A 22,975-nucleotide genomic window follows, 5' to 3' on the forward strand; every position below is an offset into this window, starting at 1 on the left:
AAAAATAGAAGTTAATATAATATTTCATTTATAATTCTTTTGTATATATAATTTTTTTTTAATATTAATAAGCACTAAAATATATAAAAGACATTACATATTGTAAATTGTATGGAGATTTTTGTTTCGTTATTCTTTTTTTTTATTTTCTTTTTTATTATCTAAAAAATTATTCATATATATTTTAATATATAAGTATCTTGTCTTTAAAAATTAAATATATTAGAAAATTTTTCATTTTATATTTAATTCTTTTTACTGATAAAAATTTTTATATATAGTTAGTAAAATGAAACTTTTTTGTATGGCCAAAATTACAATGATGATAGTATTGTAATAGATAATGTGTGTTGTATGAGTATCACTATTCTAATACTATTGATGCAATTTTTAGAGGAAACATAATTATTTCACAAGAAAATAAGATGATTATTTCTGATAACATTTTTCAAGTTTATATCAAATGAATAAGTTTATTCTATTACTTAATAATTTTATGACATGTCGTCCTATCAAAAACAAGACAGGTACGTATGGTGGTAAATTAAATATTATTGTCTACTACCAATTTTAGTTCTATTTAATTTTTTTTTTTTTCTTTATATTATATATTTATATATATATATATATAATTTAGAAAAAAAAAATGAAATAAAAAATAAATGATGTTACAACAATTTCTTTTAACATAGAAAAATATAACATTTTCTATAATTATAATATTTTAACATACTATAAGTTTGATATATTGCATCATTCAATGAGTAAATTAATGTCAAAATTGCAACATTTGTCTATATTATTCTTTCTTAGTGCTCTCTTTTGGCCAATTAATGTATGCCTTTAGTGTTGAATGTTAAAATATTGCAACATTTTGCGACGGCTTGTTGATCTTTAAAAGCTTTTGCCACACAAACTTAGTATCATATATAAGATCAAACTTTAAAGTCATTACAATTTTTCTAATACTTTTTACTTTAATGTTTAGTTTTAAATGTTCTTGAAAATTGCTATTATAATATATATATATATATATATATATATATATATATATATATATTGTCTATTTCTACTCTTATTTATAATATTTTTTTTTTCTTTTAAAGATATTAAATATACTTGCTTTTTCCTCCATTACTTGTTCATTTTTTAATTTAGAATAAATTTGTTGCTTAAAATAAATAATTGCACTTTTTATTATCCCATTAATATTAATGTTTTTGTCCTTAATAATAAGGAATACCTTTATAAAATTTATTTTTCTTTTATATTTATATAAAAAGATATATTTTATTTTACAAATGTATTCCTAACAAAATTGTGACGCCGTCGTAATCTTCGATCTTTAAAAATATTAACAATGCGCCTATAACATTATGAGATATATTTTACCTCGAACTTCTCTCATGCACCAATATATTTATTTTTAGTAGAGAGTCTAAGCAATAAATTTGGAATTGGATAGAATTTTTATATATTATTCAATGCAAAAAAAAGAAGTATAAAGCAGTCGGATGTCTGCAAAAATTTTTTACTTTAACTGTGTTTATACGATCCTTTCAATATAATAATTTTATTTGTGTTTTTTTTTTATATTATTTTATATACAAATAAATTTGATTATCCTTAGTTTAGCGTAAAAGTAAAGAAAAATAACCCTTAAAGTACAGACAGACGAGAATAACTTTATATTATGGTATATATACTTTCTATCTTCATCTTTTTATTTTATTTGCTATATATTTAAAAAATGTAATAAAATAAAGGAAACAAACTATGTAACAATTAAAAGTAGTAAGAAAAGTTTTTTTTTCTTTTTAAAAAAAAAACCTTTCTCTTATTTCAATGTCATATATTATAAAAATAATTTTAGATAGAAATATGGTAGACTTTCAATGTGAGTTAATTTTATTTATATCATATATTTATAGGTATGTAAACAACTGTCGCAAGAATGATGAAAAGAATTTTAGGTATATTGTCTGTAGTTTCTTTACCTCAGACATATAAAATGCGCGAAAAATTGTATAATCTTTGATTCTGTAAAAATTTCTAAAGAGTTCAAATATACTTTTTATCAATTTTACAATTTTTATTTAATTCATTTTATAATTTTTTATAATCTCTTATTCTCACTGAATGAAAATTTGTAAAAGATTTTGTCATTGAAAAACGTTGTTGTATTAAAACATTGGCTATTAATTATAAGTGCAAATTCTTATATTTCATGGTATATCTTTTTTACTATTTGTAAAAAATGAATTGTATAAACAATTTTAATTAGTTGTTATAAATAAAAAAAAAATGCAAAATATTTGTTATATAAAAAATATCGAAAGCAAAATTAAATATTTAAATATATTTTGTTATGAAAGTAAAAGTTTTTTTACCAAAATAACTTTAAAAATGAATATTATTTATTAATAATTTTATTTTATATATAAATATATATTGATTATGTTAAGAGTTTTGCAAGATATATTCATTTTACTATTACAAGGGTCTGACCAGACTTGATAACTATGAAAGGTCCACTAACATCTAACATTCCCTGCCTAATGACGTTTTAGTTTTTAAGTTGTCGGAAACTTGAACATCTTAGCTACTGTTCTCTATTTATTACTTATATAATAATATGCCAAGGTAGCATAATTAAATTATAATATTTTATATTCATGGTCAATTTATTATTAATAATTTTATATTAATATATAATTTTAAAATTATTATATATTTTATTATATTGAAAGAAAAAAAAAATTTTTTTATATTTTCTAAATATAATATATATTTTGTCTCTGTATCTTTTCGATTTTATTATTTATTTCCATAAACTCTCTAAACCATATATATAATCTTTTTATATTTTGATCATACAATTCGACTTTATAATAACTAATAATACTCTTTGTTCTCTTATCTAACTTAAAATATGTTGTCTAGTTTAATATTCCCTTTAACATTTGGTACAAATAATATTATATATCCATATTTATAGTCATAGACAATGGAAGTATGTTAAATAATTTATTTTAAATATTTATACATTTGAAAAGATTTTCATTTTAAAAAAAAAAAAATTATATATTTTTTTTTCTTTCTTTACTATTATCTATTATTATTTATTTAAAACATTTTAAAAATACCACAACCACTTAACAGTGCTAATTTTTTGTTGTTATTTTTTTTGATGAGTAAATGATGTTTCAATTACTCTAAATGACCTATTAAAGTATATATAACATTTTTTTTATAGAACATAATTATTTTTAATTTATTACTTCTGATAGATTATTTTATTTTACCGTTTTCAATTAATATATAGTACTAATTTTTATATATTAATACATTTTAAATTATTTTACCTAATATATTATATTGTTTTTTTTTTTTAAATTAAAAAAAAATATATTATTATACATATAATATATATATATATATTTTTTTTAATTTTAGGGATTAAATTTTTTTTAAATTAATAATAATAAAAATATACAATGAAAGTACCCAACGGGGATTTTGGAAAATTTTTGAAACAAGAATCATCAGAAATAAAAAATATAAATAGGACTATTCCATCAGGTGGAGTAAATATTGAGAATAATCAAGTTTTTACAAGTATTCCACATCCACAAGGAATTATAAATCTTCAACCACAAATTATATCTAATGGTTTTTTTTCAATTCCTAACCAATATGCTCCATGCATAAATCAAATTCCTGATAATATTAAATTACAAAATCAACAACAAGAACAATGCCCCTCAAATATGAATGAAATTCCTAATATAATGACACTATTTCCTTCATCATCTTCACTAAAAAATGAAAAAAATTTAAAGGCAGACAATAATACACAAAAGACAGGAGTAGAAAGTACAAATTTAATACATCAACAATTGATAAATCAAAATTTAGGAACAACAAATCAACAAATGTTATCAAATCAAGGAATGACAATAAATCGTACTATAATTAATAATTCTTCTAATAATATTCCTCTAGGAACTAATTATTTAGGAAATCAATGTATTGTTAATAATTCTCATCAAAATACAAATGTTTTTCAAACACCTAATACTAGTTTGCAAATAAATGAACAAATAAAAAATTTTCTTAATAGTTTGAAACAAAATCAACCTACAAATTTAATAAATAATGTTCAACAATCAACAAATGTTGTTCCAATTTCAACAGCTTCAACATTATCAGAAACAACAATTAATCATCTTATAAATTCAATGCCAGGACCTTCAAATATATCTAATATAGGTACAATTCATCAATCTAAAGGAGGAGGATTTACACCACAAATATCTGTTCAACAACAACCACATATATTGCATAATCTTAGAATACCAATGGAAAGTGATTGTCCACAAAATTCATCTATTATACCTTTATCAACATCTCAACAACAACAAATTATTCAACAAGCAATTCTCCTATCTACAACAGCACCTCCATTACCAACAAAAGAGGTTGTTGATGAAATATTTATTAAAAGAAAAGTATGTAAACCTAAAGTTAAAATTGAAGGATGTGAACCATTAGATATTTCAACAGTTGCTGGATATCCAATTACATGTTTTATAGTAGCCGGTGAACCTCGTATTAGCTTTTCAGAATTTTCAAATACTGTATTACCACACATTTCTGTATCAGCTATTCATGATGCATATCAAAAATTTAATATGTCAACAAAATGTGCTACTGATAAACAATTATTAACATTAAAATTAGAAGGTAGAATACCTGTACAATTAGGTACATGTACTTTAATAACAAAATCAAATGCTGAAAGATTAGCAGGACATTTCTTATGTGATGTACGACATATGGATTCATTTATTAGTAAATATGATACATCAACATTTATTAAAGTTATTCATAATTTATTTGGTGGTAATACAGGTTTATATTATCCATATTTCCCTAAAACTCATTGTATTAAATGTATCTATTGTCAATTTGTTTTTGGTCCACAAAAATTTTTAACACATTCACATAATACTAAAAGTGATAAAATTGCTGTATGGGGATATGATGATAGAAAATGGAGAAGATATTATAATCCACCTATAGATGAAAAAGTTGATTCAATGTATTTAGATATTTTTAAAACATTAATTATTGATAATAATGTAGAACCTAATCGTAAAAGGACAGCAATTGATATGGTAAGATTTATATGTAATAAAATTATATTTAATAAAAAAAATATATTTAATTTTAGAAAGATGAAATTGTTCATAAAAAACCAACAACAACAAATGGATCAACAATATCTAATATATCTACAACAAAAAATGATACTGAAAAAAGAATTGATAATTTAAGTCCTGTCTTTCCAACACCACCAGGTTCAGAACCATCACCATCAACAGGAAATATTGTTACAAAACCTAGTATAACAAAAGTTTCAAACAACACTACAACAGTTGTTGATGTTTTACCACATCAACATCATAATAATAATTTAAATGTATATGCGATGACTCAACCACAAAATACACGACAAAATCATAATATAGTATTACAACAACAAACACATCAATTACAACACCAACAGACAAATGATAATAATAAATCAGCATTTGTTGGAATTCAACAATCTATACCTAATGTTACATTATCGCAAAATACAATATTTTCACCATCAAATTCTTCACCACAACAAGCACAACAACAACAACAGCAACAACAACAACCATTACCATTACCACAACAATCACAACCAACAATAATAGGTCAGCAACAACAATGTATTCCAATGATTGGTGGGAACTTTCCTCTAAATGGACTTAATTCAATGCAATTTAATATTCTTATTAATCAATTAATACAAAGTCAAAATTATGTTGATGATCCAAATAAATCATTAATAGAAAGTCTTGCAGTTTTAATACCATCAAATCATTTAGCATCTGTTTTAACAAAACTTAATAATGAATTTTCTAATTATAAAAAAGAAATCGAATTATTAAAAGAACAAAATAAGCGTATGGAAAAAATTATTCAAGTATGTATAAATGCATCTGATGGTAAACTATCTGAAACAAAAATTGGTGATATGCTTAAATAATAATATTCTAGTTATTATAATTATCATCATCAAAAGCAACACCAAAAATATTAATCAGGTATAATTTAATATAAAAAAAAAGAAAACTAATCTTTTTTTTTTACAGAAAAATTAACAATTATAACTTTATCTGTAGATGAAAAAAGTTATTACAAAAAAAGTTAATATCTTGTACATAGTTATATAGAAATATAAATCAAGCAATATTTTTAAATGCTTGAAATATATTTATATATATATCTAAATATATATATAGAAAAAAAAAATATATATATATATATTTAATAATACAATGGTGAATAGTATTTAAGTAATAACCTAAATATTTAGAATGTAAGAAAAAAAGAACATTTTGTTATCTAATAATATTTTAAAATTTATTTATTCAATTTAAAGGGCATTAAAAATTTTGTCATATAAAAAAATGAATATCTTAAAAATCTAAAAATATATAAAAGATTACGTATTAAAGATATTTATAAATTTATTTATATTAGTATATAATTTTTTTTTATTTTTTATTTTGTTTTTTATTTTAAATTAATATTAAACACTTACTAAATAAAAATAATTATTTATGAGAAAATACTTCTTTTAATCATACATTCTATATATATTTGTTGTTACTTGAATACAAATGGTATTATATTAATATGATTTAATAATACCATAAAATAGAGTTATATTTAATTGAAAAATCTATTATTATTATTATTTATCTAAAACATGTATATATATTACACATCTCTCTTCCTTTAATCATGACCTTTTGCTTTCGCGATTTGTTTTTTTTTTTTTTAAATTGTCAATATTAAGTATTTTATAATAATTTTACAAATGTTTTTTAGTATTTAAGAAATATTTAAACATTATTATTAATACTTCATCTTTTTATTTAAAATTTTATTCGTTTTTTTACATTTATTATTATTATTGTTTAATTCAAATAAGGAATCTTGCCAAACATCACTAATATAATTTGAATTAATTTGGTCAGATGAAGTATAATAATATATTTTAAAATGTTATTCAAATATTATCAAAACAATTGTTAAATAATATTATATATGCATATATAAAATATATTTGTAACTCTAATTATTATAAGCCAGTGTTAAAATGAAACATCTTTTTTTTTCCGGTGGTTGACTTATATATCTCTGGAGTCACAACAATTTTATAAAATATTTTTTTTTTTATTTTTGTTTATTTAATCCATATTTTTTTAAAAATACAAACAGGTTCAATAAATTGTTTTATTATAAAAATTTTTATTTATAATATTGTAACAATGAAAAAAATAATAAGATTAAAAAACAAACATCTTTGCACTCTTCAATTATTTACATTAAATTTTTTTTCCCAAATATTTTTATTAAAAATTTATTGTAAAAAAAGGAATAAAAATTTATTTTTTTTTATCTGACATTGAAATAAAATATTTTTATGTATATCAACAATTTTCTTTAAAAATATGAAATCATTTTTTTTAAATGAATTTATTTGATCTCAAAAAATAAATCAACAATAAAATAATATTTTAAATAATATTAATAATCCATTAAAAAAAATTAATATTAATATAAAAAAAATAATATGACATTTGTTTAAAAATGTTTTAGATAAAAGAAAGAAACAAAAATTGTAATTAAGAAATGAAATTTTTTAAAAATATTATTTTTAAAAAGAAACAGATTTAATAAATTACTGTTTTTGTAAATATAAGAAAAAAATTCTTATATTTTATTTTTTAAATAATATTTTTAATTTGTTTCTGTAATAATATGTTTTCTTTCGTGATACTCATTTAAAAGATTTTCCTCAGATGTTGCTGGGGAGACATCAGAACTTGATTCTGATAATGATTCTTCTTCTAAAATTGTTCCTTTACTTTCAGTGCCATAATATCTATCTCCAAAATTACCAAGTCCAGGAAGGACATGAAAATTTTCATTAATTTCTTTATCAATAGCAGCAGTTACCAGTTTTACTTTTGGGAATGCATATGCTAATGCATGTACTCCAGGCTCAGCCATAAGAAGTGAACACAAAATAATGTCTTCTTCATTAATATCATGATCAAGTAATATTCTTATTGCCATCATTGCAGCAGCACCTGAAGCTACTGTTGCATCAAGTAATAAGATTTTATACTTATTTACGTTTTTAGGAAATCTTAAATAATATAATTCAGGTTCTTTTGATACTTCATTTGTTTGTATTAACATTTTACCCATTTTACAATCTTTTATAACATTTCTTAAGGCTTTTTCTAATGTTTCACCAGCTCTCATAATTGATATACCACATAATTCAACATTTTTTTTTCTTCCACAAACTACTTTTCCATTTGCCATTGTTACAAGATGATCTATGTATGGTATATGATTCATACTTTCTTCAATTAATAAACTAAGTATTCTATCAGAATAAAAGATAAATTCTTCCCTACTACATTCACGATTTCTTATTTTTGTTATTTGACCTATTATTTGTCGTGTCTGCTTTAATAATATTAAACTTTCTGGTAATTCCTCAGGCATTGAATGATTTGTTAATAATGTTCTATTATTAATAATACATTTTGTTGGATCATATCCTCTTTCAGCAAGTTGTCCTTTTACTTGACGAACAATTAAATCAATTGCTACTTTATTTTCTCCACCTCTAGGTATTATAATATCAGCCATCTTCATTCCTGGAGCGATAAATGTATCAAAAGCAGGTTTAACATGTTTAAGATATTGTTCTAAAACACTATCAACATCACGTCCTCTTTCATTAACATCCCTATGAAGACGTCTTGCTAATCTTGTATCACTATCCGTATCAACAAATACCTAAAAAGGTTATTTGCTAAAAAAGACATTAATATTATATTTTTTACCTTCATATCCATTAATTTACATAATTCTGTTTTATGAAATGCTAAAATACCTTCAAAAATTAAAACATCAGCACCATACATTATTTTACTATTTTTATCACGACTATGTGTTGTAAAATCATAAACAGGTACATCAACACTTTTTCCCTGACAAAGTCTTTTAATAACATCTAATAATAAATCAAAATCAAAAGCTTCTGGATGATCAAAATTATACTCATTATTAGCAGCTAAAATATGTTGTTCCTCATTTAAAACTTTATAAAATGAATCCATTGATAAAACAGTAACCCAAGGCATTTCAAGACGTTGTATGATAGCTTTAGCAACAGTCGTTTTTCCAGATGCTGATCCACCACATATTCCAATAAGATATGGTTGTTTTAACATTTTACCTGTTTTATCATACCATGGTGGACGACCTTTTGTATAAACTCTCTAAAAAAATTATATTTATTTAAAATAATATTTTAATGATATTTTATAAATTTTTAATATTTTTTTTTTATTTAAATTTTTTTTTTACCTTTCCACTTTCAGTTGACATAAAATGATCCTCTGTTCTTGATCCTGATATAGTTCTTGATCTTTTTGTTAAATGTTTTGCAGTAATAACATGTTCAACATCTGTAGAACCAGATTTTTCACTAATTGTATTAATTGAATCGCCAGAAGATTTACATATTATTTTTAAGCAAATATCATCAATATTAACTTTCTTAACAATTTCTTCATTAAATTCACCAATCTCTTTATAAATATCATCATCATTAACAATTAACATATCATTAGATGTTTCTATATTAGAATCATTATTACCCTTAATTAGTTGCATATTATTAAAAGTAGATTTGGCAAAATTTTTTTCAGTACATATTTCATCTTCATTTGATTTCTCATTCTTTTTTAATGTCATTTCATTATAAGAATAATCTTTTCCAGTTTCATGAAAACTCATCATTACATATAAAATAAAAATACCAAGTTTTCTATAATATATACAATACTTTAATAATGTAATGAAAGATAAAAATAAAATATGTAATAATAAATGTAACAAAATAAATTTTCGTCTTCTTTTTAAAAAAAATGTATTTTTGTTTATTATATATATATTATAAATATAAACAATTTTAGACAAAATATTTATTAATAAAAAAGAAATAAGATTGCATTTATTTTTGTAAAAATATTCAAATTTTTTTTTGTTTAAAAAATATCTATTATTTAATAGTATTAAAAAATGACGATTAAAAAAGAATTTTATTATTATTTTTTTTAAAAAAAAAATATTATCTTAAATTATGGTATTAGAAAATAAATGAAATATTTTAATTTATAACAAAATTACTTATAATAAAAAAAAAAATTAATGTAATACAAAAAAAAATATTCTATATATAAAAATATTTTTTTTAGTTAAAAATATATAAGATGTTATAAAATAATATGTTTATAAAGATAAAATATCCAATCTAACTATATATTTACATATATATTTTATTATAAAATCTCTTTTATCTTTATAATTTAAAAGAACGGCGTTTAATCTATGATAAGAAAAGTTTACGTCTAATATATAAATAATTTTTTTTATTTAGTATGGTAAAAATATATACAGAATGATTGCATTTTAGTTATGATAAACTGGTGATATAAAAAATTAATAATAAAGCTATTTTTTTAATTATAATATTTTTATCATTTTTTTTTTGTTTAAAATAAATATTCTAATATAAAAGACGATTTTAGAAAATATAACATGATAATGATATTTAAAAAATATGTTACGTTAATATATAATTTTATGAAATTAGAAATATTGTATATTTAAAATATTTGAACAATTTTATAAAAATTCAATTGTAAATATTTTATTGTTTTAAAGTTATAAAAATATTTAGAATATAATTTTAAAATGCTTTTAGAGAAATGGAAAGAAATTTGAAAAAAAAATATATATATAACCTATATAATTTTATTATTTTAATATGACAGATATCAAAAATTTAAGTATTAGTTAATTAAAGTTTATATGTCATATTTTGTTTGATCAAACAAATTATCAATAATATATATAGTTTAAAAATTTTACATATAACAATATTTAAAGATAAATTAAGTAAAAATATTTTATAAAACTATTAATAAAGATTGATTAAGATAAAGTACAGCAGTTTATTTTAAATTTATTGCACTTATAAAACATTTGTATTACAAATATTAAAATATTAAAAGAAGTACTAATTAATTTTGTAATTTTTTTTATCTTTATGAGATTTTAAAACCTTTGTCCATATTTCATTTGATAAGATAAATTTTAAAACACCATTATCAAGGACAATGTAATAATTTTTTTTACAATAATAAAATACAGACAAATTTTAGTAGTTTATATAATCGATCAATTATTTATTACACTATAGAAAATTTAAGAAATTTATAAAAAAAAATTTTTTTTTAATCTTATAATAGTATAAAATTTAGTAAGCATATAATGATTGATTAAATGGACTTTTTTTTTATTAATGACGTGTATGAGATAATATTAATTTTTTGATTAAATTTATATGTATATATATACCCTTTTTAATTAGACAGATATCATGGTTAAAATTAAAAGTTTATTAATATGGTATATAAATATTATGCAATTATTTTTGTATCACATCTATAATAAATTTTATTTACATTTTATTTACACTCTATTTACATATTAATAACAAATTTTATAAAAAACAATGTAAATATTTATTTTTAATGCAATGGAATTTAAATAATCAAATGAAAAAAAATTATAGATATGTACATTTTTTAAATTTAATTGATAACTTTTTTGTTATATATATAATATTATATAATATATAAATTAAATTTATCCTTATTTTTAATAAAGAAAAATTTTTAAAACATTTGTATGTAATTCTATAATATAGATAAAAGTACATATTAAAATTTAACTAAATTTAAATAAATATTTTTTACAATCTTTTTTTCTACAACAACTTTAATTAGATTAACCAATAGGCATTTATTTTTATGATTTACTCATTTAACAAATTTTTAAGTAAAAACAAGAAAAACTAACTACAAAAAATTTTTTATGTAAATAAAAATTAAGATATTTAATTATAAAAATATAATTGAAACATTTAATGTAACAATACTTTTAACAAATATTTTTTAAATAATGTTCGACTACAAAAAATATACTACAATAAATTTTTTAAAATACATCTATAAATAAAAATTTTCATTTTTAAAAATCTACAACGATAAAACTTTTGTCTGAAAGATAAACAAATTAAATCACAAAAATTAGATTATCTAAAAAATATATAATTTTATACTTTGAAATATATTTAATAAATAAATTGATTATATAACATATTTTATAAAAATTGTTATCCATATTTATTTAAAAATCCTCTTTTAGTCACTGACAGATGGCTTTTTTTACACTTTTCTATTTAATAGTAATATTTTTTTTATTAATCCAATGGACAAGAATTATTTTAAGTAATTAATATATTGTTTACCATCTGAATTTTATCCTACATCTGATATTAATAAATTTTTACTTCTTTTTACTAACTTTTTTTTTTCACACACAATTTATAAATAAGAAACTAAGATTTTTGATAATACATAATGATAGCTGTTTTAGTTAAGATATAAACAAATAATTACAAATTCATTTTTTTGCTTTATTTGCTCATATAAATTTTTAAAAATCTATCTTTAAATTAGAAATTTTTCCCATACCAAATAAAATAATATAATTTTAATATAGTTTTATATCAAGAAATAAAATCCTGAATATCTAATTTTAATGAAACAATTTGTTTCAACATTTCATGTTAAAATTAAAAATTATATTATATATTCATTTCTTAAACAAAGAGATTAACAATAAAATAATTGTTATATAAAAATAATATTTTTAAAAAAAATTTAATCAATTAATGTATCATTTTAAATATTTATATTAAAAATATAATTATTTTTAAAACAAACTATATATTTTAAATTTCTGTTGCTTTTTAAAAATTATAAAAATTAAATTGTTATATAAATTTGGAAAAATATATATTCATAATTTTTAAAAAAATATATATAAAAAATCTTATGCAAATAACTATTTTTTTTTTAAAAAAAAAGATTACTATTTTGAAACTATAATAATATTTTATAAATTATAAAATTTTAAATAAATGATTAAAAAAATCTAAAATGAAAAAAGTTAACAAAAAAATTTAAAGAATACATTTTTATAAAATAAATAAAATTAACAAAAACGATTTACCATTAAAAGAAATAATATTTCTTTTTATCGTCATTTTTAAATTTAGTTTAATAAAAATGCAAAGAATTATTTGTTTTTGATATAAACTAATTCAATGATATTTTAAAATTTTAAAATATATAAAACAGGGTGGCTGTTTTCATTTTTAAAGTACAATAATATAAAAGAAGTTAAGATAAAAGTACATTCAAAATTCACATTTGTTAATTAAAAGTATATCATTCTAAAAGTGGATAGTATTCTTATAAATAAGTAAAAAAAAAGTTAACTTTATTTTGATAAAATTAATTTTATTAACATTAATTATATTTTATTTGTATCATTATATGATAATTAATATATAAATTTAAAACAGTTACAACAATTTTAAAAGAAATAATCATAAACAATTTAAGAAAATTTTATATTTTTATTTAATATATAACATAGAACAATGAAGAGCATTAATTTTTTAATCTTAATTATAATTTAAAAAAAAGGAAAAAAATCAGCTTGTACTAATTTCTATGTATTTTAATACCTTTTTTTTTAAATAAGTTAAGCAAGAAATAAAATTTTAATTTTTAAAAAAATATCACTTAATATAGATATTTTTTAAATTGAAATAAATAAACTTTTATATTAAAAAGAGTATTGACAAAAGCATAAAATACTAGTATTTTTTTTTAACTAATAATCTATAATGCTTTTATTTATCTAATAATAAAAAAGTATTCATTTTACTTAGTAAGAAAATTTTAAAAAACTTTATTCCTTTTTAAATGAATTAAATATATTTTTCTACTTATATACTTTAAAAAAAAAATTGTCTACTATAGTTATAATTTGAAAATAAATGTATAAATAAACATAAAAAAGCATTTATATAAAAAAGTTCAATTCCATACTCACGGTTATATGATGATATTTTATTTAACTTGGTAAAATTTTTATAAAAAGTAATCTTTAAAATTATAACTAATACTATTAAATAAAAGTTCATTTAAAAACAAAATGAAGAATTAAGAAAATCTTATATAAATATATTAAAATAATATTTGAGATAACCAAAAAAGAAAAAGATTGGTAAAATAATAATAGTTAAATAATTAATTTAGATATGATTATGTTAAGTTACTTTATTTATATATATAAATATTATAAAAGAATTAACGGAGAATATAAAATTTTCTAATATCTATGTGTGTATCATTTCTGTTAAATTGTATAGTACTAAAGATATAAAAAAATGCAATAAAATGTTGTGCCTAATATTATCTTCTATTAAATGTTCTTAAACTTTTGTATTAAATATATACTATAATTATGTTAATTTTTAATATTTAAAAAGAAAAAAAAAGCTATATACATTTTTAAAATGATGAGTAAAAAAATTAATTTTTTTAAACTTATATTTTACAAGTTGTAAAAAAAAAAAGAAATATATATCTAAAGTTTAAAATAAATTGACGGAGTAATTAAACATATTGCATTTAATAATTGAATAGATATATAAAGGTTAAATGGCTTTTTCAAATATCTTTAAAAAGTTTGATTTATGTATACTTTAATATGTAGGTTATAAAGAAAGATATTATTAGAATAAAACTCTATTAACAGAGGAATATCTTTTATCTAGAACAACTAATAACAAATTTTTTTTACACTTTATTAACAATGATATGATTTTTTTTTTTTGTATTTGATTCATTGATATTATAAATATGAAAAAGTTGATCACAAAATTTTTCAACAATTTTAATAAATCTAAAAATATAAGGTGATCTTTAGAATTGTTTCCAAAAAAATAAGAAGTATTAACAATTGTTATTACTGTTTTTTTTTTTCTTAATTAATACAAGATTTTATAATATATTAATAAAGTTTAAAAAAAAAACAAGAATTTATGAAAATAAAATTCTTATTTATTGATATCTTGACTTGATAATGTGTCATGAATATGATAAAATAATTGTTGTTTTATGATACTTTGACAACATAATAATTATTTTTAACTTGTTATATTTTCTATTTATTATCTAATAAAACAAAATTATAGATATATTTATATTTTTTTTGCTAAAGCTTTTTTTATTTTTTTCTAAAAAAAGCGAAATTTTTCTAATTGTCATTTTTTTAAAATATTTAACTATTAAATACTAAATATTGTAAATTTTCTTATTTATTTATAAAATGTTACAAAATGAAAAAGATAATTGATAGTAACGGATAATTACTAAAAATGATTATAAAGTATATATTATAGAAATTAATATATACTAAACAATGTAAAATTTGAAAAAATATCAATTGTTATCAATATTTAATAAACGACAAGCTTCTATTGATATATTTTTAATCATTTCATCAATGTAGAATAAGATAAATATTTTTATATTTTTTTATATTAAATTTTATTTATGCATATATATATATATAATTGTACACGTATTAATATCTCAACAACCTATTAATGTCCTATTTTTTATTAGTTTCCACAATTTATATATATATATTTTTTTTTATTTAATAAAAATAATTAATTATAAAAATTGACATTTATAATATATATATAAAATTTACTAGTCCTAAATGCCAAATATTTATTTAAAATTTTTTATCCTAAATTCTTTGTTATTAAAGTTTAACGATCAATTGTGTTTATCTTTATAAACTTTATTCTATTATTTAGAAAATATATCTTTACTTAAAAATTTTGATAGAATTTTAAAAATAAATTTATATTTGTTTTTTTTATTATAAAAAGTATTTTATTATAAAATTATTACTATTTTTATAATAAAATATAATTCTATTGTTTAATAAGTATGATATTTTTCAAGATATAAAAAAAAATTTTATTTTATTTAAATTATTTTATTATTAAATAAAAAAAAAACATTATTAAAATATTATTTCTTTAGTAACATTTTTCCAAAACTAACTTTTTGTTATATTTTTAATACAAAATAAGTAATTCAAGATATACAACATTATTTTATTTCTATTATTAAACCTCATTAAAATTTTAATATAAATGATATGATAAAAAAAATATTTATAATTTGATATATGTATATATACATATACAAAATTAATGAAACAAAAATGAAAAATTTCACTTTAATATCAATAATTTTTAAAAAAGTTTATATAATATAAAAATTTTTTAATTCTTATCTTATCAATAGTATTTATTCATACATCCGCGTGTTTAATCTGAAACAATGCGTATATAATCATATCATTCATTTTTACTGAAAAAAAAAGTATAAATTATCTTCAATTTTATGGTTAAAAATTAATTATTATTTCATAATCATTTACTTTTATTAATTTTCTTTTAATATTTGATAAAATTATTTTAAATATATCTTTAAAATTTGTATATAGTAATATTATGTTATTTTTTTTATTTTAAACAAAAAATTTTTATATTACTATATATAAATTTATTTTTTTTTATAAAATTTTTATTATTATATAATTAAATTTAGTTTAAAATAAAAAAATTTATATAATTTATTGTTTAATAAAAAATTCAATATTCATTTTTGATAATAAAATTTTTTAAATATATTTTAAAAAATAATCAACTTAGAGTGAATTAAAAATTATATTTTTCTATTTTATATAATATTAAAAAAAATAAATAAAACTTACCGTTTATAATATTTAAAATAATATAAAGAGTAAAATATATATTGAGCGAGAGGCACGCTCTATTTCATATATATACTACTCACAACCCTTAAGAAAGGCAGTATTACAAAAAGATGTGGTAAATATCATCTTATCAAATTAACGATTACCTTATATAAAACCATGTTTATTAGTTAAAACGCATTATAATTGAAGCAATTCCTTTATAACATATACTTTAAAACCTGTTAAAAACAATTTATCATTTTTTTAGAATAATGCAACGCTCCTTCAGATGGAGCTATTTAAATATTAGCTATGCAACATTAGGTTTAGTATCTATATTATGTTTAGCTTACTTATTTATCCTGATCTCTATAAACTTTTCTGGGCGCACACATTTATATGAAAATTACAATGAATTATCATCACAAATTAAAAATTTACAAATTCAGGTAGAAAAATTAAAATATCGGTTACATAAGCAAAGCGCTGAACAAATGTATGTTTTAAATAATAAAAAAAAATATCAAAAAATAAAGAACATTATTATACATATAAATATATATTTTTTTTTTAAAAATCTTTTTTTTAGTACAATAAATAAAACATATCCAAAAGTAAAAAGTAGAAATGAAGAAAGTAGAAAAAGAATTCTTGTTACAGGTGGAGCGGGATTTGTTGGATCTCATCTTGTTGATAAACTAATGAGAGATGGTCATGAAGTTGTTGCATTAGATAATTATTATACAGGAAGAAAAAGAAATATTGAACATTGGATAGGTCATTCAAATTTTGAATTAGTTCATCATGATGTCGTAAATCCTTATTATTTAGAATGTGATGAAATATATCATTTAGCATCACCAGCATCACCACCACATTATATGGCAAATCCTGTTAAAACAATTAAAACAAATACTGTTGGAACTATTAATATGTTAGGGTTGGCTAAACGTGTTAAAGCTAAAATGTTATTAGCATCAACATCAGAAATTTATGGTGATCCAGAAGTTCATCCACAATCAGAAGATTATTGGGGACGTGTTAATACAATTGGACCAAGAGCATGTTATGATGAAGGTAAAAGAGTAGCTGAAACTTTAATGATAGCATATCATAAACAGGAAGGTGTTTCTATTCGAATTGCACGTATTTTTAATACATTTGGTCCACGAATGCACTTATCAGATGGTCGTGTTGTTAGTAATTTTATAATTCAAGCTTTAGAAAATAAAGATATTACTGTATGTTTTATTAGTTTATTTTTTTTTACAATTATATTTATTTATAACATAATTTTTTTTTCTTGTTTTATTTTAGATATATGGAGATGGTAAACAAACAAGATCTTTTCAATATGTTGATGATTTAGTAGATGGTTTAATAGCACTTATGGATTCAAACATTACTATTCCTGTAAACATTGGAAACCCAGAAGAATATACAATAAATGAATTTGCTTATATTATTAAAAATATAACTAATAGTTCAAGTAGAATATTACATCTCGAACATCAAGAAGATGATCCTCAACAACGAAGACCAGATATTAGTAGAGCTTATGATTTGATACATTGGAAACCAAAATTTTCCATGCGTGAAGGTTTACGTCATACAATTAATTATTTTAGAAATGAACTTAGTGTTGATAATGAAAGAAAAATACGTCAGTCATTTAATCTTCCTTAGAAAAAAAAAATTAATACATATAATTTATTTTTGTCTATTGCACATATAATATACTTATAAAACTAGTCTTATAGTCAAATATTCTTAAGAAAAAAAAAACAATTATCAAAGATATAAAATATATTAAAAAAAAACAGCTTCAAAATCAAGTACATTTAACGAAATGGTCAATCATATCCGAGAAAAAAAAAACGGGATTTATATAATAGAAATCTATATTACCATAAAAAAAACCAAATTTTGTAAAAAAAAAATGTATATTATCATTATTATTCAAAGATTGTTTAAAAAAAATTAAAATGTATTAATTTTAGTGAATATAACTTTTTAAAAAAAATATATATATGTTTTATTTTTACCATGTTTTATTAATAATGTTTTTCTCTTTTACTCGTTTTTTTGTTTATAAAATATTATAGTTTCCGTGGATAAAAGGAATAAAGGTACTTTTACAAAGTAAAAGTTTAAGCCACTTTTAGCTTATAGAATCATACAAGTAGAATAATAATATAATGTATACATAAATAAATATTTTAAACAATTAAAAGAAATAGTTCTTATATGAATATCTTTTTAAAAAAAAAACTATTAATGATAATACATATTTCTAAAATACGTATTATTAAAAGAATTGTCATAACATTTTAAAGAAATTCATTTGTTTGATAAATTCTAGGTATAAAATTATATACACTTATTATAATAACTTTTTAAAATATCATAAATCAAGATGGTTATTTTAATTTTTTTTTTTATATTTTTATTCTTATAATTTTTTTTTATATCTATAAATAAAATTCTTTTTCCACAAATAATTACACTCGTATATTATTTTTTTTTAAAATATATAGGGTTTTTATTTACACTTTTAACATTTAATATAAATGTTCATTGTGATCATTTTTATCTAAATATTTACTATTTTCAATTGTCATATTATTTAATTATATGTGAATAATTTATTCTTAAATTACTTCAAAACAATTCTTTTATTAAAAAAAAAGATGTAATTTATTTAATCAACATTATTAAAATATTTGTAATTAATTTTAACTAATGTTATTATGTCGTACTTTAAATAAAAAAGACACTACATCATACTATTTGTTATGTTCTTATAATATACGTTTTAAATATTATTTTCGTTTTAATAATATTTTAACAAATGTATTTAAACGTTAGTTGTGTAAAAAAAATTATATTACATTCTTTGATATTAACAGATCTATTAAAATATACATAAATATAGCTTTAAAAAGTACATATCAATGAAAAATTTTTTTTTTCAAAAAATCTTATTTTTAACAAATTCTATATTGATAATATTTTTGTTTTTTGAAACTTTTAATACATTTATTGTGTATTTGTAGAAACAATTATAATAAAAAAAATCTCAGAGCTGAATGAATAAAAAGAATTAATGAGTTAATTATTCTTTTTTTAAAAACTATTTTTATATAAAAAACAACTTTTATTAATGAAGTTTTTGAAATCATACATTGTTTGATGTTTTTATTTTATTTATTTAAATTCTATAGTTTTATATGATTTCCTAATAACAATCTCATTTATTGTCAATCTTTACATAATATTGTTAATGTTAACATTTTATAATTAACAGATGTTTAAAAAATGATATCGTTTTTCACTAAATATAATGTTTTTTTTTTTGTTTATTTATAAATTCTATACTTTTATATTGTTTTTTTTTTTAATATTATTTTTACAAACAACCTGTAAAATGTGTTACAAATAATATAAAAATATAATAAAATTTTAAATAGTATTTGTTTAGAAATATATGGTTTATAAACAATTGTGTTAAATTGAACTAAAATTCGTAATTAATTTTCTTTTATGTTTTTTTTTACTTGAAGATTTATTTAATATTCTTTTATATCAACAGTTTTAGAAGAAGGAAATGATTTTTAAATTGTTTGATTAGGATTGTTTACAATTTTGTATAATATTTACAATGTGCTATTTATATTAAAAATTATTCTTTTAATTGACTACAGATGTGAAAGTAATATTTAAAAGTCAAGAACATTTAAAATAAATTTTAAAATTTAATTTATCTCCAAGAATTTATACATATATATATAAGATTTTAACAAATATAATCACTTTTCTATATTAGGAAATTAAAAAAAAAAACTATTATTTTATGCTTATTATAAACTAATTTTTTTTTCTTTTATTATTAATTTATTACATTTCACAATAAAGGTTTTTTATTGACATAACATTGGTATGTTAAAAACAATAGTTAGAGAACATGATAAAAGTGTAAGTTAATTAAGTTTTAAACTATATATAAAATCACCAAATCTTTATTCAAAAACAAATATGATATATAAAAAATATTTTTTAAATTTTAAATTTGTTTATTTTTTTGGCTTATTTATAAATAATATTAATAAAATTAAATTTGTTAGATAATAATTATATTATCCTATTTAAAAATGAACCAAAAACAATCTTTATAATTAATTTATTTTTCAAAGTAAATTTAACTGTACTTATTACAAGATATAGATTATAAATTTAATTAAAAGAAATGAAATTATTGTATTTAATTTAAATCTTTTTAACTTTCATATTTATATTTTAAATAGAAGAAAACTTATTTTTTAAGATAAGGAAATAAATTATTACATTTATATTAAAGATTATTACTATATAATTCTTTATAATAATAAGAATATTGAACATATATCTAATTACATGATTTCTATTAATTAACATTTTAACAAATCGTTGTAAAAATAAATATCATTATAAAAATGTCATTAGAAGATTTATCAAAAAAGATATTTGACTTAAGGAAAAATAATAATGAAACATTTATATCATATTTCCTCTTCTTTATGATTCAGTTTTCAATATTATTTTATACGTGCATAGAAAATTTTTTTTTTTTATTTATCATGCTATTTATACAATATATTAAAATATCCGATCTTTTATTTTAATGATATTTATAACTTACATCAAAACAACTTCCTCCTCCAATATACATATTTTTTATTTTAAGCTTTTTTAAAAATATATAATTTTTAATAATGGGAACAAATATGTCATCAGAACCATCTTCGTATAAACATTACGATAAAAGTATCTATTTTTCAAAAAGTTTAAAAAAAGGTAAATTTTTTTTTTAATAAATACAATATTATATTTTATAATATATATAAATATAATATTAATTTAATATTAATATTTATTAATTTTACTTTAAGATCCATATTCAACTCAATTTTCAAAAGAATATTGGACAGTTAAAAAAACAGATAAGTCAAAAACTTCTATTGTATCTGGTTAGTTATATAATTTTATAAATATATTAATATAATTAAAAAAAATTTTTTTAATAATAAAAAACTTTATATTATAGATCGTTTCAATTACCAAAAACAAAAATATGGAAATGAAAATAATAATAAATTTGTTAGTGCATTTTGTGATCAAGTAAATACATCATCATCAACTTCTTTTAATAATGGTTTAAATAGATCATCTTCTGCTACAATACCTTCAACTTCAAAATCAAATCAATACTATACATTTAATTAACTTTTATAAATTATAAAAAAGTTTTTAAAAAGATTAAAAATTTATCAAAGCAACTAATTTATATTTAATTACAATCTTTTTAAATTTTTTTTCTTATTTTATAGTAATAATTTGATTCTATATTAAAATAAAGTATACTATATATATTTTTTTTATATTATTTTTAATAGATTACAATTTACTTACTAAATATAGAAATTAAATAAGTTTTAATATCTGTTAACTAATATGTCTTTTTTATCTTTCTAACTTTCATTAAAAATTAATGGATATAAAACAATTTTTTTTTTAAATAACATAAATATAATATAAAAGTTGATAAAAAAAATATTAAAATATATATATAAACAATAATAAATATTATTTTACTTATTATAAAAAATTAAAATAAAAATTTAAAAACTGTTAGCTTTAAGATATATAATTAAACTATAAAAGATTTTAAAATTGATGATTTAATGGGTTTTTAGTTTGTTTCGAATATAAATTGTCATTGTAAGTAAGTATCTATCTTCATTACCCTTTTATTTTATTATATATTTTGTAAATTTATGGGTTTATTGTGTTTAAATATATATATTAATAATTAAAAAAATGAAATCTTATGCTTTAATCTGATTTCAGCCAATTAAACATTATAAATTTTTTCATATCTATACATACATATAAGAACAATATTTATAAAAAAAAAGACTAAAAATTTAAAAAATAGTAATTTTTTTATTTTTTAAAGTTATAAAAATATATAAAAGATAAAATAATTTAAATATATTAAAAAAAAGTCCCTTTATTAGACTTAATTTAAAAA

At 18.1% G+C, this 22,975-nt stretch overlaps 4 protein-coding genes across 4 annotated transcripts; 3 read left to right on the forward strand and 1 right to left on the reverse strand.

Moving 5' to 3' along the window:
- Positions 1 to 3,497: 3,497 nt before the first annotated feature.
- On the forward strand, positions 3,498 to 6,200 carry SRAE_X000106300 (Sno oncogene; the record flags this gene model as incomplete). Its single annotated transcript, XM_024650918.1, has 4 exons — positions 3,498 to 5,180; positions 5,237 to 6,044; positions 6,097 to 6,143; positions 6,192 to 6,200. 4 exons carry the CDS (start codon positions 3,498 to 3,500, stop codon positions 6,198 to 6,200), a joined length of 2,547 nt encoding a protein of 848 aa, XP_024498523.1.
- Positions 6,201 to 7,848: 1,648 nt separating this feature from the next.
- Positions 7,849 to 9,930, reverse strand: SRAE_X000106400 (Uridine kinase; the record flags this gene model as incomplete). The annotated part of the gene is made up of 3 exons (XM_024651029.1): positions 7,849 to 8,925; positions 8,973 to 9,410; positions 9,499 to 9,930. The coding sequence occupies 3 exons, from the start codon at positions 9,928 to 9,930 to the stop codon at positions 7,849 to 7,851; spliced, it is 1,947 nt and encodes a 648-aa protein (XP_024498524.1).
- A 7,247-nt stretch (positions 9,931 to 17,177) lies between these two features.
- SRAE_X000106500 (UDP-glucuronic acid decarboxylase 1) lies at positions 17,178 to 18,591 on the forward strand (the record flags this gene model as incomplete). Its single annotated transcript, XM_024651140.1, has 3 exons — positions 17,178 to 17,401; positions 17,495 to 18,146; positions 18,223 to 18,591. The coding sequence occupies 3 exons, from the start codon at positions 17,178 to 17,180 to the stop codon at positions 18,589 to 18,591; spliced, it is 1,245 nt and encodes a 414-aa protein (XP_024498525.1).
- Positions 18,592 to 21,656: 3,065 nt separating this feature from the next.
- Positions 21,657 to 22,167, forward strand: SRAE_X000106600 (Hypothetical protein; the record flags this gene model as incomplete). The annotated part of the gene is made up of 3 exons (XM_024651251.1): positions 21,657 to 21,738; positions 21,834 to 21,911; positions 21,989 to 22,167. 3 exons carry the CDS (start codon positions 21,657 to 21,659, stop codon positions 22,165 to 22,167), a joined length of 339 nt encoding a protein of 112 aa, XP_024498526.1.
- Positions 22,168 to 22,975: the final 808 nt, after the last annotated feature.

Source organism: Strongyloides ratti, scaffold srae_chrx_scaffold0000002 (assembly GCF_001040885.1).
Source record: "Strongyloides ratti genome assembly S_ratti_ED321, scaffold srae_chrx_scaffold0000002".
Lineage (NCBI taxonomy): Eukaryota > Metazoa > Nematoda > Chromadorea > Rhabditida > Strongyloididae > Strongyloides > Strongyloides ratti.